Source organism: Chaetura pelagica, unplaced genomic scaffold (assembly GCF_000747805.2).
Source record: "Chaetura pelagica isolate M959 unplaced genomic scaffold, ChaPel_1.0 scaffold298, whole genome shotgun sequence".
NCBI classification, from domain to species: domain Eukaryota; kingdom Metazoa; phylum Chordata; class Aves; order Apodiformes; family Apodidae; genus Chaetura; species Chaetura pelagica.
The window spans coordinates 179,331-194,226 of NW_009954304.1; the positions used below are offsets into that span (position 1 = coordinate 179,331).

Sequence of the window (14,896 nt, forward strand, 5' to 3'; positions counted from 1 at the left end):
TGAGGGAATGGACAGGAGCTGTTGTGATCTGTAGCTCTCCAAGATCTTGTCTATAGTGTGGAGTTAGTTGTTGAGACTGTGAGCCTTCTCTTATGTGGGTTGCTGTTAACTGAAAGTATTTCATTGTGGAAACAGGCTACTTAGTCTAAGAAATGTTTTATTTCTGTGTGTGTTCAGTGTGAATTCTTGCTATAGAGCTGTTTCTCAGTGACTCGACATTTGTGTAAAACAGAGAAATCTAAGAGAGATTACTAATACATTTATTTTCATGAAGTTTGATCAGCATGTTCCAGTTATATCTGAAATATATGTCTTTTTTTGTTGCTGTCTAAAAAGTAGCCTTACAAGTTCCCAGAGCTCTAGCAGAGTGATGCTCTGCTAAGCAGCAAAGCCATAAACATGTCTAAAGGTAATGCATAGAATGTAAGAAGGTGTTAAATTTCCTACACCAGAGAATCTGTAATGATTCTCACATCATCAGAATAGTAGTAGAGCTCTAAGTAACACTTAATAGCCAATTAGTTCTTAATAGCTGATAATTTAGAGTGATGGTCTGGTATTTTGTGACCAGCATTATTAGTTATTCCAAATGTTGTTATGGATTTTGTCTCCTTATATCCTTAACTTTTAATCTTTAATGTATCTTCTAAAATATATATATATATAACCTATCTATCTAGATAGCATCTAGATAGCATCTATATAGATGGATATATAGATAATTTATATATGGTGCTAACTTTCTACAATAGATTTAAAATATCCAATAAATTAATTTAAAAATCAGAGGAAGGAAAACAAGGAAACTGCTGTCATTAAAAATTGTCAGTTCATCTGGTAAGAAAAGTTGAAAAACGAGTCTCTGTTTTTTTACTCACTAACTGTTCATTTCATTTTCTGTGACTCAGAGTGATCTCCAGCCTGATAAATTACAGGTGTGCTACACCTACAGGTTCTTCAAAGAGCTGCTCCTGAGCAGACACACCTACACTTTAACCTAAATGCAGATTCATATAACCAGAGAATAAAAGAAAATCCCTCTGTATGTCCATGTTTGCAGCATCCCTGAAGATGATTGTCCCAGAATAGGCAACTTCCTAAAAGGGAAGAGGCACTGCAGGTACAGTGTGTTGCCTGTGCTTGTTGTGGTAGTGCTCCAGGAACTACAGAGAAAGGGAACAACAAAGCATTAAGCACAACATGTGAAGAGAAGCTTTCCCTTTGCAAGGACTTAGGACTTCAAATAGGTTGCAGCTTTGCTGGTTTTTCTCCCTGCTTTCATAGTAATACATAAAAAGGAAAACACTGGGGTTGCATCCTTACTGGTGAGCAGTCATCTGTGATTATCTGCACCTCTGCTATTTGTAGCTATCTATAGTGAAAAGCCCTCACTGGCTAAGCATCCTAATGCCTCTCTACCCCTCATTAAGAGAACTATTTGTGCTGCCCAATGTGTATGTGTATGTTCTGTCTGAACACAGACTGCAACTCTGAACACATGCTCCTGAGATACAGTTCTCTGTTGAGTTTGTACTCTGAAAAAAACCCCTATGAAACCACATATAAGTGCTTCTTAAAGATTAGATTATCGAAGTCTATCTGGTACTAACCATCTGTAAAAGTGACATGTATCTTGAACAGACCTGTTTGAAGATGGCTGAGAAAGAAAATTCAGCATTAAGCACATTTCATTTTGAAGTGTCTAATAACTGTATTTTAATAAGATATTTTTCATTAGTGACAAATTAAAAGATAAGTAATTTAACTTGGGGTAATGTATACTTGTAGTGTACAGTACTAAAGCCATCTTGATAATTTTATACGTTTAATAAAGTTGGTGAAACAGTCTTTCAGCATGACTAATGGGTTTTCCTTGGAGAGTCTGAGACAAAATTTCTTCCTCTGTTTCAAGGATGCTTCAAGAAACATGTGAATAATTGAATTTTTCTTTCTCTTGTGTAGGAAAGAAAGCTCTATTTTTTAGTAAGGCACAGTGGGAGAAATCCAAATTATATAAACTTTAAACATTCATATGCAGAGCATGATGCAATGAGCTATACTGGGGCTGTGAGGAGTAGGTGTGAAATGTCTAACAACTTCAGTATAAAATATTTCTCACATCTAACCATTATTAAGAGTTCAGAATTTTCCCATTCACACTCGGGAGAAAGCAAGACCTCTCAAAATGTATGGCAAGAAGGGAGGGAGGGAGAGAATCCTAAAAATAACAAGTAGGATATGTCATTCATCAATGATTAGGGAGTCCCCGACTGAAATCCCCGTCTTGAGACAGGCTCAAAGGATAAATCCACCCATGGTTCAATGTACAATGCAGACATCCAAGCTAGTTTGCTCAGAGCTAGTTCACACTCTGGAAGCAAATGAGTTACACTAACTCTGCGTGGTGCTGAAAAAACATGTAAATGCACTGGGTAAAGCATGAAAGAGTGAGTGGAACAGCCAGGCTTCACACCAGGCCCATAACAAGTCAGCTTTTGACTTCATCTTGTAAAAATATTTTTACCTGGCTGTGATTGATTTTTATGCCAAATGTATCCTGTAATTCCCAACAATATGCTGCTCAAAACACAGAGACAATATACTTTATTATTATTGTCAAAATATGTCAATGGTATAATAACTTTTAATAACATGCAGAATATTTCATTATTATAGTGCTTTACACATATTGTTATTTTATAGCATACATAACATCAATAATAATAGCATGACTACTTGTGATTATTTATTGCCTCAGTGAAAGCAGTATCTTTTTAAAAACATATAAAGTATGACTGCTTTTATTTCATATTACTTTGTAAACATAGCACGTGGAAGAACTATCAATGCTCTTTATGTTTCTCTTCTTTATTAACATTTTGCATTAACAAATTTAAATGTACGGGTTATTGACTCCATGTGCCTTCCCAAAACATGCAAATAGTAAGAAAATATACACAACTCCATTAGCTAAATTTTTTTACAGTAGTCTTCAAATACTAAACTCAGGCTTTTCTGAATACTGTGATGATAACCTTCTGGAAATATGATCATTATAACAATGTCTTAACTTGTATTTGAAACAAAATATATTTACATGACAGACAACAGAAATAAGATTATTATGGGGGAGGAGGGTTTAAGTATAGGTTTCCTAAACCTGTAAAAGATTCTAGGATATCATGACTGTTCCTGTTAACTCACTTGCTTATATATTTTCTAGGATAAGGGCACCATCTTGTGTTCAATATAAATCCTTGTTGCAAAGTAGATGATGTTCCATTATAAATAATTCAATAGCTATACAATGTATATATTAAGATACAGGATATCCCTATACATACCACAGAGATTTTTTAAATGAAATAGTATAACTAAAAATAACATAATGAAAGTATTTGAAGTTTTTCATTTTGTATATATTATTTTTTACATACTATAATCTTACAAAAACTAAATTATTGGTTCAAATGCAAGCCAGAAAAACAAACCTTTGCTAATATTTTTCATTTAATTGGTGATTTATTTAAATTATAGAGATTTCATGCCATAAAAATCCTACAATTTATCAAAGACTTAAGGTTATTAAAATACTTTAGGTTGAATTATAAGTGTAGTTCAAATATACTCACTTGTGATATAACTTCTTGTGCTGAATATGCTATCTCACTTAATTTTAGGCTAGTACCTTGGCAGTCCTTGACTCAAGGCAGTTTTGGGACACAGAAGAAATAACATAACTGTGTTTTCCCAGCTGTTACTTTTAAATTATATATGAAGCCATCTTTTCAGAGATTCACAGAAGGGCTGAAATTGGAAGAGACTCTGTGATACGGTCTATTTCAATCCTTCTGCTCAAAGCAGTCAGCTATAACAAGTTGGTCAGGGCTGTGTCCAGTTGGATTTTGAATACCTACAGTGATGGAGACGCCACAACCTCTCTGTGAAAACAGCTCTTGTACTGTGTTTGACCAGCCTCAAAACAGAATTTTCTGTATTTCATTTAGTGCTCATTGATTCTTGTCCTGTCACTGGGAACTGCTGAGAAAAGCTTGTCTCCGTCTTCTTTACTCCCTTCCATTAGGTATTTATACACATTAATAAGATCCCCTCTGAAGCCTTCTCTTCTCCAGGCTGAACAGTCCCAGCTATTTTGGCCTCTCCTTATGTGTCAGATGATCCAAGCCTTTTGTGGTCTTATGGCCCTTTGCTGGAGTCACTCATGTAAATCTATGTCTCTGTGGAGCCCAGAACTTGATACAGCAGATGCAGCTTCACCAGTGCCGGCCAGAGGGGAAGGATCACATCTCTCAAACTGCTGGCAATGTTCTTTCTAATGCAGGCCAGGGTACTGGTGACTTTCTTTGACAAAAGGGCGTATTGCTCGTTCATGATCAGCACACCAACATCTTTGCTGAAAATTTGCTTTTCAGACAATCAGTCTCCAACAGATACTGGTGCCTGAAGTTATCCCTCCCTCCCACCGCCCAGGCACAGGACTTCGCATTTCCTTTTGTTAAACAGCTTAACGTTCCTATTTCTCTAGCCTATTGAGATCTACCTGTACAGCTACGCAAGCACTTGGTCTGTGAACCAGTCCTCCTAGTTTTGCATTGCCTGTGAGCTTACTGAGCATACACTCTGTCCCATCATCCAGGATATTGAAGGAGTATTGTCATGGAAGTTAGAATCCTAGAATGGTTAGAATCAAGTTGGAAGATCATCTATTTCCAACTGTCCTGCATGGTCAGGGACACCTACCACTAGACCAGGTTGCTCAAAGGCCCATCCAACCCAGCCTTGAACACTTCTAGGGAGGCAGCATCCACAAGCTCCCTGGGCAATCTGTTCCAATGTCTCACCACCCTTACACTAAATAATTTCTTCCTAATGTCTAACCGAAGTCTACCCTCTTCCAGCTTAAAACCATTACTCCTCACCCTACCACTACACAGTCTTGTAAAAACTCCCTCCCTAACCTTCTTGTAGGCCACCCTCAGGTGCTGGAAGGCCACTATTAGTTCTCCTCAGAGCCTTCTTTTTGCCAGGCTAAATAGCCCCACCTCTCTCAGCCTGTCTTTGTAGGAGAGATGTTCTATCCTTCTGATAATCTTTATGGCCTTCCTCTGGACTTGGTCCAAGAATTCTATGTCCTTCCTGTGTTGAAGGGAAGAGGGGCAGAATCACCTCTCTTGGTCACACTTCATTTGATATAGTCCAGTACCTGGTTGTCTTTCTGGGCTGCAAGTGCACATAGCTGGCTCATGTTGAGCTTTTCATGGACCAGCACCCCTAGGTTTTTCTCCTGAGAGCTTAATCCATTTTCTGCCTAATCTGTTATTGGATTTGGGGTTGCTCCAAGTCTGATGTGTTGGTCAAGCATGATTTCCCATCCGTAAGTCCACTAAGACTATATTCTTCTTATCCTCCATATGTTTGGAAATGGTTTTCGGTATTACTATCTCTGTCACCTTTCCAGAGATTGACATGAGGCTGATTTACCTGTAGCTCTCAGGCTTCTTCTTGCCTTTCTCAAAGATGAGGCTTTATTCCAGTCCTTGGAAATGTTTCCCAATCACCATGGCCTTTCAGAGACAATCAGGAGTGCCCTCACAATTACATTAGCCAGCTACTGAGGGCATTCCCATCAGGGCCCATGGGCTGGTGTCTGTCCAGTTTGTTTAAATGTTCCCCAATTGGTCCTCCTCTACTGAAGGTAAGACTTCCTTGCTCCAGGCTTTCTTCCTCATCTCAAATGCTTGGAGCTTCCGAAGACAAATGCCACAAATGTCCTTTACAACCTTCACCAGATCAAAGTCAAAGTGAGCTTCAGCTTTTCTAACTGTATAACTGTACTTTTAGTCAGTACCTGTATATTTGTGCAGGGGTCATCTGACCCTACTCCCACCTCTTGTACATGTCCTTTTTATGTTTGAGTTTTGGCAGAAGCTCATTGTTCATCCGTGCAGACTAACTGCTATTTTCACTTGATTTTCTGCTTGGCCAGATAGGCAACTATTGTATCTGGAGAAGGTGATCTTAGAAGTTCAACCAAGTGTCCTCGGTCACTTATATTTCCAGTACCACCTTCCATGGTATTCTTCTAAGCAGACCCCTCACCTGTAAAGATTTACTTTCCTGAGTCTGAGGGTTATGATCCTAGTTTTTGCCTTATTCCTTCTTTGCAGCATTCTGAACTCCAGCATCTCAGGAACACTGCGGCTAGGGCTGCACCTGACATTCACATCTCTGATTGGTTTTCTTGCTTATTTATAAAAGCATGAGGCCCAGAAGAGCTCCCCTCGTCAGTTATAAGGGTATTTATACACTCATGGGGGAGACTACAGATTGATAGAGAGGCTTCTGCTGGGTGGAGAGGTTTGTATTGTTTTATCTCGTTGAAACTAATGGTAGCAGTAGCTTCTTTTTGTAAAAAAATTCACTACCTTTCCTCAGGTTTAAATATTTACCTGTTGAGGCATTGCCTAGATGATGCTCAAGACTTAGGTTAAGTCAAGTATTGCTGCCACATACCTTGTCTGCTTGATTCGACTCCTATCCTGTGTTCTGTAACAGCTTCAAGAAAACATCAGCACCAGCTCCATCTTGCTGTAAAATAATCCTGTTTACACCAGTTCATTTATCTTTTTGCTACTACTAGAATGTCCATGATACAGCAACCCAAAATCCCTTCACTGTGCCTCTTCAAGTGCAAGAAACTTAATTCCTCCAAAGTACAATGGGACTGTCAAGTTTTTAGCTTCCTTGATGCTTTCATTCATTCTAACAAAAAAAAAAAAAATAATTAGAATGGGATAAATAAATTTATTTCTTGTCCATCCTAATCACTCCAGGTTCAGCAGACCACAAAGATTATGTGATTATACTAATTTTATGAACATGAACAAGAGGAGGCTGTTGTCATTAGGTTTAGAAATCTTATATCTCTTTTTAAGATTGCTGCACTTACTCTGAAATGGTTCTGCTTTGCTATTCATCTAGCTTTGACATTTATTCACATACCATCTCTTTCCTGCATAGCTCAACACCATTATTTAGAGAAACTGAAATTTCCTTCTTTTTTAGTCTTTTCTCGTGCTTTTCATTTCCAGATCTCCCTGTCATCACTTTGCATAATCATCCCTTCTTCTTAAATCTGCAAAAGTTACTTTTGTAGTGCTCCTATTTTTTCCTTTTTTATCTCTGAAACATTTCCTAATTTTTTCATTTGATATACAATGTCATGTCATTTCTTTCAACTAATAATGCCTTAAGTATCATCTGTTTCTGCTGCGCAGTTCTCTCTTTCTTTGTTTTCCTTTCACTTTACTATGTTTCTCTAGCTTCTCATTTTCCACTTACCACCACTATACTTCTAACCTCCTTGATTTCTGCATCATACAACTGTCCTTCTTTCCCTTAAATTGTTCTCTGTTCTTTTGGGGATTGTTTTTCCACTATCAATCCTTTCTTTGCTGTTGCATTCAGGATTAAATCAGACTGATTTTCAAGGTGCAAGAGGAAATCATAGACATCCTAGAGGCTTTGTCTGCTCAGACACAGTGCTCCTTCCTTACTGCTTCACTTCTAACGCCTTTCATCCCACTCTGGATGTTTTATGGTGTTTTGGTGTTTTTTCCTCTTTTATGGCTTTATTAGCATAAATTTTCCTAATCCAGCACTTTTTTTTTTACTTCCCCTCCCCCTTGTTACCCTGTCACTCCTTGTGCTTTTGCCATCTGTCATTTAGGTGTTCTTTATTTTTGTGCACTTTCTACTTCTGATCATGAATTTTGACTGGGTGGCTTCTGAAGTCTTCTTCAGTTTTCCTTTCATAAATACTCTCCTTTTTTCACTTTTCTGTTTAGAGCAGTCAGTGAAACTCTTCCTGTGTGTTTGCAGCTACAAATGTGAATGAAAGTGACACAGACAAGTCTCCTATATGATGTGTAACATCATGATGAGTCATAGTATCCTCCAGGTTCAGCCCTCAGTGCTCCCAGATTGCAGTAACAAACACGGACCCTCACAAAACACCCTCCTTTGTTAATATGCATGTGCTGTTCTACTCTTTCTGTCCAGTTTGTAATAAAAATCCTTCCTGTACAAAATTTAACATCTTACCATGGTCACAGCAGCTTAAGAGATGGTGTGGCAGACTTTTCAAAAAATTGAACAGGGGGCAGAACCAGTCTGGCTCATCCATATTCTGCATTGGCTAAGGGATAGGGTATACAGGTACTGATATATCTCAGTGAATGGTTGCGTATTTGGGGGTGAGTACAAGTTTCAATGGAATTTGCTATTTGTTTAACAGATCCTAACTGCTTTGAACAAGCCATTATAGTCAGTTATGGATATAACTTCTTCAAAGGTTGCTTTCTTGACATGATATATGGGGTTATTAAGCTCTACAATATAAATCCTTCGTATTGTCCTTAGTAAGCAAATGACTGAAGCAGTTGTCTGCTCTTAGCCAGTCTCAGCACTATGCATTTGTGTTGTCATAGGAACAGCTTCTAAAGTTGCAGAAGAGGAAAATTGCCATGAAGCATCCAATTCTAAGTATCAATAGAATGAGCATAATAACTGCTTTCTGATTTGTTAAGGGTCTTAAGTTATTTTCTAACTTTCCATCAAAAAACACCCTAATAAAGCCTCTGGGTTGTTTTGGCTAAACAAGTCATAAACCATTCATTTTTACTGATTTAACAGTAATAAAGTTTGTAGCTCTTGCTCTAAATGGAGGAAGACCTTCTGGTTTCGCTATATAATTTTGGAGTAGTATCTTTCCAACCCCAACACCTGAGGATCTCCCGACATTTGAGTAAGTAGCACAGTTTCTTCTGATAGCCTTTGAGCTACTTCTTCACAGTAATAATATATGGTCTTCAGTAAAGCCTTCATCCTGCAGCTTTAATCTATGATTCTTCTAGACCATGGACTTCAGGAACACTGAAGACCTTTGCTTTCTTTAATCCCACTTGTGATCAAAGTGGTATTTTTTTTTACTGTAGCTTATCTTATGATCAAAAGATTTTGAAAATAATTTTGTTTTCTCTGGATAAATGTTCAGACACTGTGGAATGGGCACTACAGTACATATGTCTTTTGAGTCACATAAGCTTTATAAGAAAACTGGAGTTTCAGCAAGAAACTAATTAACTTTTTTTTCACAGCAGCCCACAGCATACTGGTTTTTGGATCTATGGCTAAAACACTTGATATCACAACAGTGACACCCCACTAATATTTGGGGGGCCAACTTACTACAGGCATGACACTCAGACTATGGGAAAGTCTGTATGTCTTAGGCAGAACTGAAAATCTCTTGCCAGAGAATAATACAGTGTGTGTCTTGAGTGCTGTCAATGCTGCATGTCACGTATTAAATATGCTCAAGGAACCCATGTTGTATAGTTTTCTCCTACTACAGATTATATGATCAGTCCTAGATGTGTTTGTTGAGGAGAGCTGAATGATTTATAACTTAATATAAGCTTTTTCTCTCATTTTTAGCCCCTTGTGAAGCCAACACATTCTTTTGCCACAGTAATATGTGTATTAATAATACATTGGTCTGCAATGGACTTCAGAATTGTGTGTATCCTTGGGATGAAAACCACTGCAAAGGTAATGTCTAGAATTCAAAATACCAAGTCTTGTAGACTGTATGGGATACAGCATATCATCCTTACTTCCTTATTAAGTACATGACAGATGGGTCTAAGCTCAGGAAGAGTAATTCAGGAAGAAAATATATAAAGCAATAAAGACAATGAAGAGAGGTAAAATGCTGATGGGTTTTATTTTCAGTCTTCACATTTGTTTTGCTTGATGTTGATTTGTGTTGGTTATGTCCTTCTGGAAGGTTATCTGCTGGTAAGCCTTCTGCTTGCTTGGTCTCTGTTTTCCATACACTCCAAAATATAAATAAAAGTCATATTTTTGTTCCTTTGTAATAATAACCTTTGTAGTGGAGTAACATATAGGTAGCGGGTGTCTTCTAGCTGCATGCTATGCCTGTGATAGCCCAGATGGGATAAAAAGCCAAGAAAAAGTAGAATTGACACTGTAAGAAAGCAACCAAATCTACTTATAACCAAGTGGAATTGAAGAGCAAGAAACAAGCATAGGAATCAAGCATAATTTCATAGGCAGGGACTGACCTTCTTAGCCAGGTGCAGGCAGTGGCTTCTAAATGGCTCTGTGTTTCTGGGGGGAAAAAAAAATAAAAATAAAATAAATCAATTTCTGTCTTGTCTTCAGGGACAAGAGCTTAACTAACTTACATTGGAGGCTTGGGAGAGAATTTGTTTCACTCTCTCTCCCCTCTTCCCCCGCCCCCTGCTACTACAGATTTGTTCCTGGAAACTTGGGATATGCCAAATTTAGGAACCAATCAAGAAAAAAATCAGAATGAAGTGGATTAGCAGTCAACCCATAAATCTGCTGAATCCTGTAAAATCCTGACAAGCAGTGTAATAGAGTGAAACACAAATGAAAACATAATTCAAAATAACACAACAAAAATGTGACATGGAATAATAATCTTCAAAGAAAATAAATATACAGTTAGTAAATAATTCTCAGTTCTCTACTTCAACACAGAGGAAAAGAGAAAACCCTTCCCACTTTTTCATTTTCAGAATTATTTTAATCTTTAATTTGGCAAGTATCTTTTTATTTGGTCATGTGTGTTTATCCTGTTGTTTTTTTTTCTGACTATAAAAAGGAAGTTCGTCGATTACAGTTAAAATGGTTTTTTTGCTGCTGTTTTGTGTTTTCTAACTCTGTTACTTCCCCACAGTCTAACTGACTGTAGCAGTCAGTAAAAGCTCAGCTGAATCTACGGGAGAAACCAATGGGGAGTACTGAGAAGTTCAGTTTTGGTATCTAGGAGATTGTGAAGAGGTGCCGTTATTGTTTTGGTGCCAATAACTTTAATTTCAAAGTCTTTTTATTAAGTCATTTGGTACGTTTTATTTTCTCAGGAAAAATTACACTAAACTAGATGTTGAAACTTAATCACAGTTGTCAAGTCTTGCTATGCCAGTGAGAGACTGAAGCAAATGCTTTCATCTTTGATTTCTACATGGCTCAGTCACTATCTCTTTTGTCTGCAGCCATTTGAAAGCAAGTTAAAGAGAAATATATATAACAGTAGGGTGAAACTGGTTTTATTATTTTACTACATATTTTCTGGTTTTGATAATTCACAATGCTGAATTTGCTGGCTGAGTTCCTAGAGGCCCCTGAGTAGAGGACAGTAAGTAGAATACACTTTCAGATGTTTAGAAAAGTTGTGGTACCTAATAAGTGAGGAACAACAGGAAAAACTTCCACACTTTTTTTTTTTTTCCCCCCTTTTTGAAGCTCTCTTTAATTTATTTTTTTTTTTATTTCTCCTAATATAGTTTTTTTCATTGAATGCTTTCAATAGTCCCAGTCAGCTCATAAATATTAGGACTTCACTGAAGTTCCCAATGCAAAGAATTTCTTTTTAAGTCCCATAGTCTTGCTCTTTTATTGGTCCTGTGCCTTAGATGCACATATTTACTGCAAGAGACAACACTTAGCAGGCAAATGGAGTTCAGAGGTGACATTAAAACCACCTACTTCTTATGGTGGCTCCTTTTTATAAAAAAAAATAATCTAATTAAGCTTACAATGGACCCTGAATAAATAGCTTTTCAAGTGAAAGTGACTAGGTACACAGAGGAATTATACGTTGCTTTTCTGGCTTCCAAAACCACCTGATTTCATGGTTTTTTTTTTCTTTGTCAGTGAGATTGATTAAGTGAACTCAGACATAGACTAGGCTCAGCTTTGCAGTAGTTCAGGAAGCCATCATGATTGCTTTTATTCTTGAGCAGCAATTAACATTGTGTTTTGTTTTGTTCTGTTTTTCTCCTATCACACAGAAAAAAGAAAAGCTAACTTATTGGATCAACTTACAAATACCAGTGGGACTATAATTGGGGTGACTTCTTGCATTGTGATCATCCTCATTGTTATCTCTGTTATAGTACAAATCAAGCAGCCTCGTAAAAAATTTGTCCAAAGGAAAACAGATTTTGATCAAACAGTGTTCCAGGAGGTGTTTGAGCCTCCTCATTATGAATTATGCACCCTCAGAGGGACAGGGCCTACAGCTGACCTTGCTGATGTTGCAGATGACTTTGAAAATTATCATAAACTGCGAAGATCATCTTCAAAATGCATTCATGACCATCACTGTGGATCACAAGTGTCTAGCATTAAGGGCAGCCGTAGTAACCTCAGCACAAGAGATGCTTCTGTCTTGACAGAAATACAACCCCAGCCTGTAAAACCACTCATTCAGCCCATGAATAGGAGAAATATCCTTGTCATGAAGCATAGCTACTCACAAGATGCTGCAGATGCGTGCGAGATAGATGAAATTGAAGAAGTACCAACCACAAGTCACAGGCTGTCCAGACATGATAAAGCTGTTCAGCGGTCAGTATCAATAGATTTTTGATGAAGACTATTGTGTAAGGACTTGATTGCCCAAACATATTCACTCTTTATTCAGTGAAGGCATATTTTCTTTCTTTCTTCTCTATTTATTGTTTAAATTTCTGTTTCTTGATAACACATGCTATGATATTATCTCTCTCTACCTGTCTCTTTCTCTCATCTCTACTCCAGTTTCCTGAAGGATTCTGTATTTCAGTTTTACTTTCTACTTTATATCTTTCTTTTTCTTTTACTATTTTACACATGCCCACGTGCATGTACACAGAGACCAACAGGTACAATTTTTAAAAACCAAAGAAGATTTTGTGTGAATCTAATTTTATTTTTTTTAAAGCCACATGCATGTTGGTTGCATTGTAACTGAGGTGGCCTTGAGTATCATCCACTGTTGGTCTAATGTTTCCAAATTAATAAATAAAAAATACATGTATCTATTTTGATGCATGACACAATAATGAGAAACACAACCCTGGGGTAAGGAAACCCCTTTTTTATATAATGAATGACAATACTTACAAAATTTTACTGTATCTGTTCCATTATCAATCAGAGTATCTTGGCTTGTTATGTTAACGCATATATAGAGAGTAGGACATGTCACAGCATAGTGAGTAAAGAATACTCATATATTTACATATAAGAATGTGGTTAAAAATAATATTTCTAATCAATAAAAAAGGAAAGTCAAGCATGATATTTTAATAAAAGAGCCATTTCTACTGTATATTGCCCTCTGAATGACTGTAAATATGAATGATTAAAAGTTTACAAGTAAAAGAAAAAGAAAATATTTATGAACAATTTATTTGAAAAAGATCACAGAAACTTTATATATATGTATGTGTTTCTTCTTGCATGCATTATTTATACACTTGTGACTGTTTACATGCCCTCCATGTTTTCTCTGCACATTAAGGCATTTCTATCTCTTTAAGAAATATTTATTTTAATCTAATTGCATGCCAATGTAAATTATTTCATGAATATTGATCATATTATCAAAATGTATTGTTTATTAAGTATCTATCTGCATATATATTTTTTTCTATGCAAACATTATTATTTTGAATGAAATAGCCATAACATTCCAGGTTCTGCCTCATTGGGTCTCTAAGCAAACATGAGTCTGAGTACAACACAACTAGGGTCTAAGAGACAAACTTGAGGTAAGTAAACATACCTATACAACAATTGATCCATCCGTGCTTTGCATTTTATTTGTAATACTGATAAAATGCATGTTAGTTCTCAAGTTATATGTCACCTTGTATGGACAGAGTCAGACTTGAATACTGAGAAAACTGAAAGAAAAATGACCCCTTCAGCATTGTAAACCAAGCAAACTCTATTGATCCCTTAGTCTTGACTACGTTATAATCATCCCTTAGCTAAATATAATCTTAATTCCAAACACATTATAAAGACAGATGCTTTGCATGGCTCTGGTGTTTGATTTAATTTTTTTGTTTACAAAAATAAAATTTTGAGTTCCACCATGTGAAGTACTATGGAAAACTTGACCATCTAACCCTAGACAGAATATGTAGAACTATCAAGTTTCAGCTAATTTTATTCATCCAACCTTGTGAACTGTTGAGGAAGTGTATGAGGTAGTACTGGAAAGTTTAGAGATTCAGTAGCACTAATGTTTATGTTTTCAATTAACCTTCCTTCTTTGAGTCTTTTCCCAGGCATTTTTTATTTTATTGTTTTTTTTTAATATTATCAACACTTAATATCAACAACAATCTCAAACTTCTATAATTAAATTACAGATAGCTGTGAGCTTGTCAATTTGTATATGCATGTATATATATAAAAATAGATATGTGTATAAGCATGTTTATATGTGTATATATGTAAAGAGCAATTTTACTGGGAAAAAATCCATTAATGTTTTATTGCTTCTAGGTAGTTTAGGTAATTATTTATCTGTATTTTTACTCATAGAGAACATGTTTTAACTTTGTTTTGATTTCAGACAACTGTTCATGCAGTCATGCAAACTCTGGATGGAAAAATCTATGGTGAATTATCTAATCTATCTGAAAGAGAGTTGACATGTTCCTAGTTTAATTTCATTGACTTTATGCAAACCTCATAAATACAGACAAATGTTACTTCCTTAGCAAGATATTCCCATTGCACAATAATATATCTCTTTTGTAATTTGGTTGTGGGCCACCAAGTGCTCTTTAGTTTTTAAATACATTTGGAGATGTGCTGCAAAATTTAAGAAGAAATTAGCTCTTAACTGAAACTGTCCCTTCCTTCCTTCCTTCCTTCCTTCCTTCCTTCCTTCCTTCCTTCCTTCCTTCCTTCCTTCCTTCCTTCCTTCCTTCCTTCCTTCCTTCCTTCCTTCCTTCCTTCCCTCCTTCCTTCCCTCCTTCCT

The 14,896-nt window shown here is 36.6% G+C and overlaps 1 protein-coding gene across 1 annotated transcript in view; it reads left to right on the forward strand.

Annotated features, from left to right (window-relative positions):
* NETO1 (neuropilin (NRP) and tolloid (TLL)-like 1) overlaps nucleotides 1-14,896 on the forward strand; it is a 60,562-nt gene that overhangs the window by 44,877 nt on the left and 789 nt on the right. Inside the window, exons 8-10 of the mRNA XM_010003909.1 lie at nucleotides 9,520-9,633; nucleotides 11,925-12,483; nucleotides 13,596-13,670. Of these exons, the coding sequence (XP_010002211.1) occupies nucleotides 9,520-9,633; nucleotides 11,925-12,483; nucleotides 13,596-13,656 (734 nt within the window). The 3' untranslated portion in view covers nucleotides 13,657-13,670. The remainder of the gene's footprint in view (nucleotides 1-9,519; nucleotides 9,634-11,924; nucleotides 12,484-13,595; nucleotides 13,671-14,896) is intronic.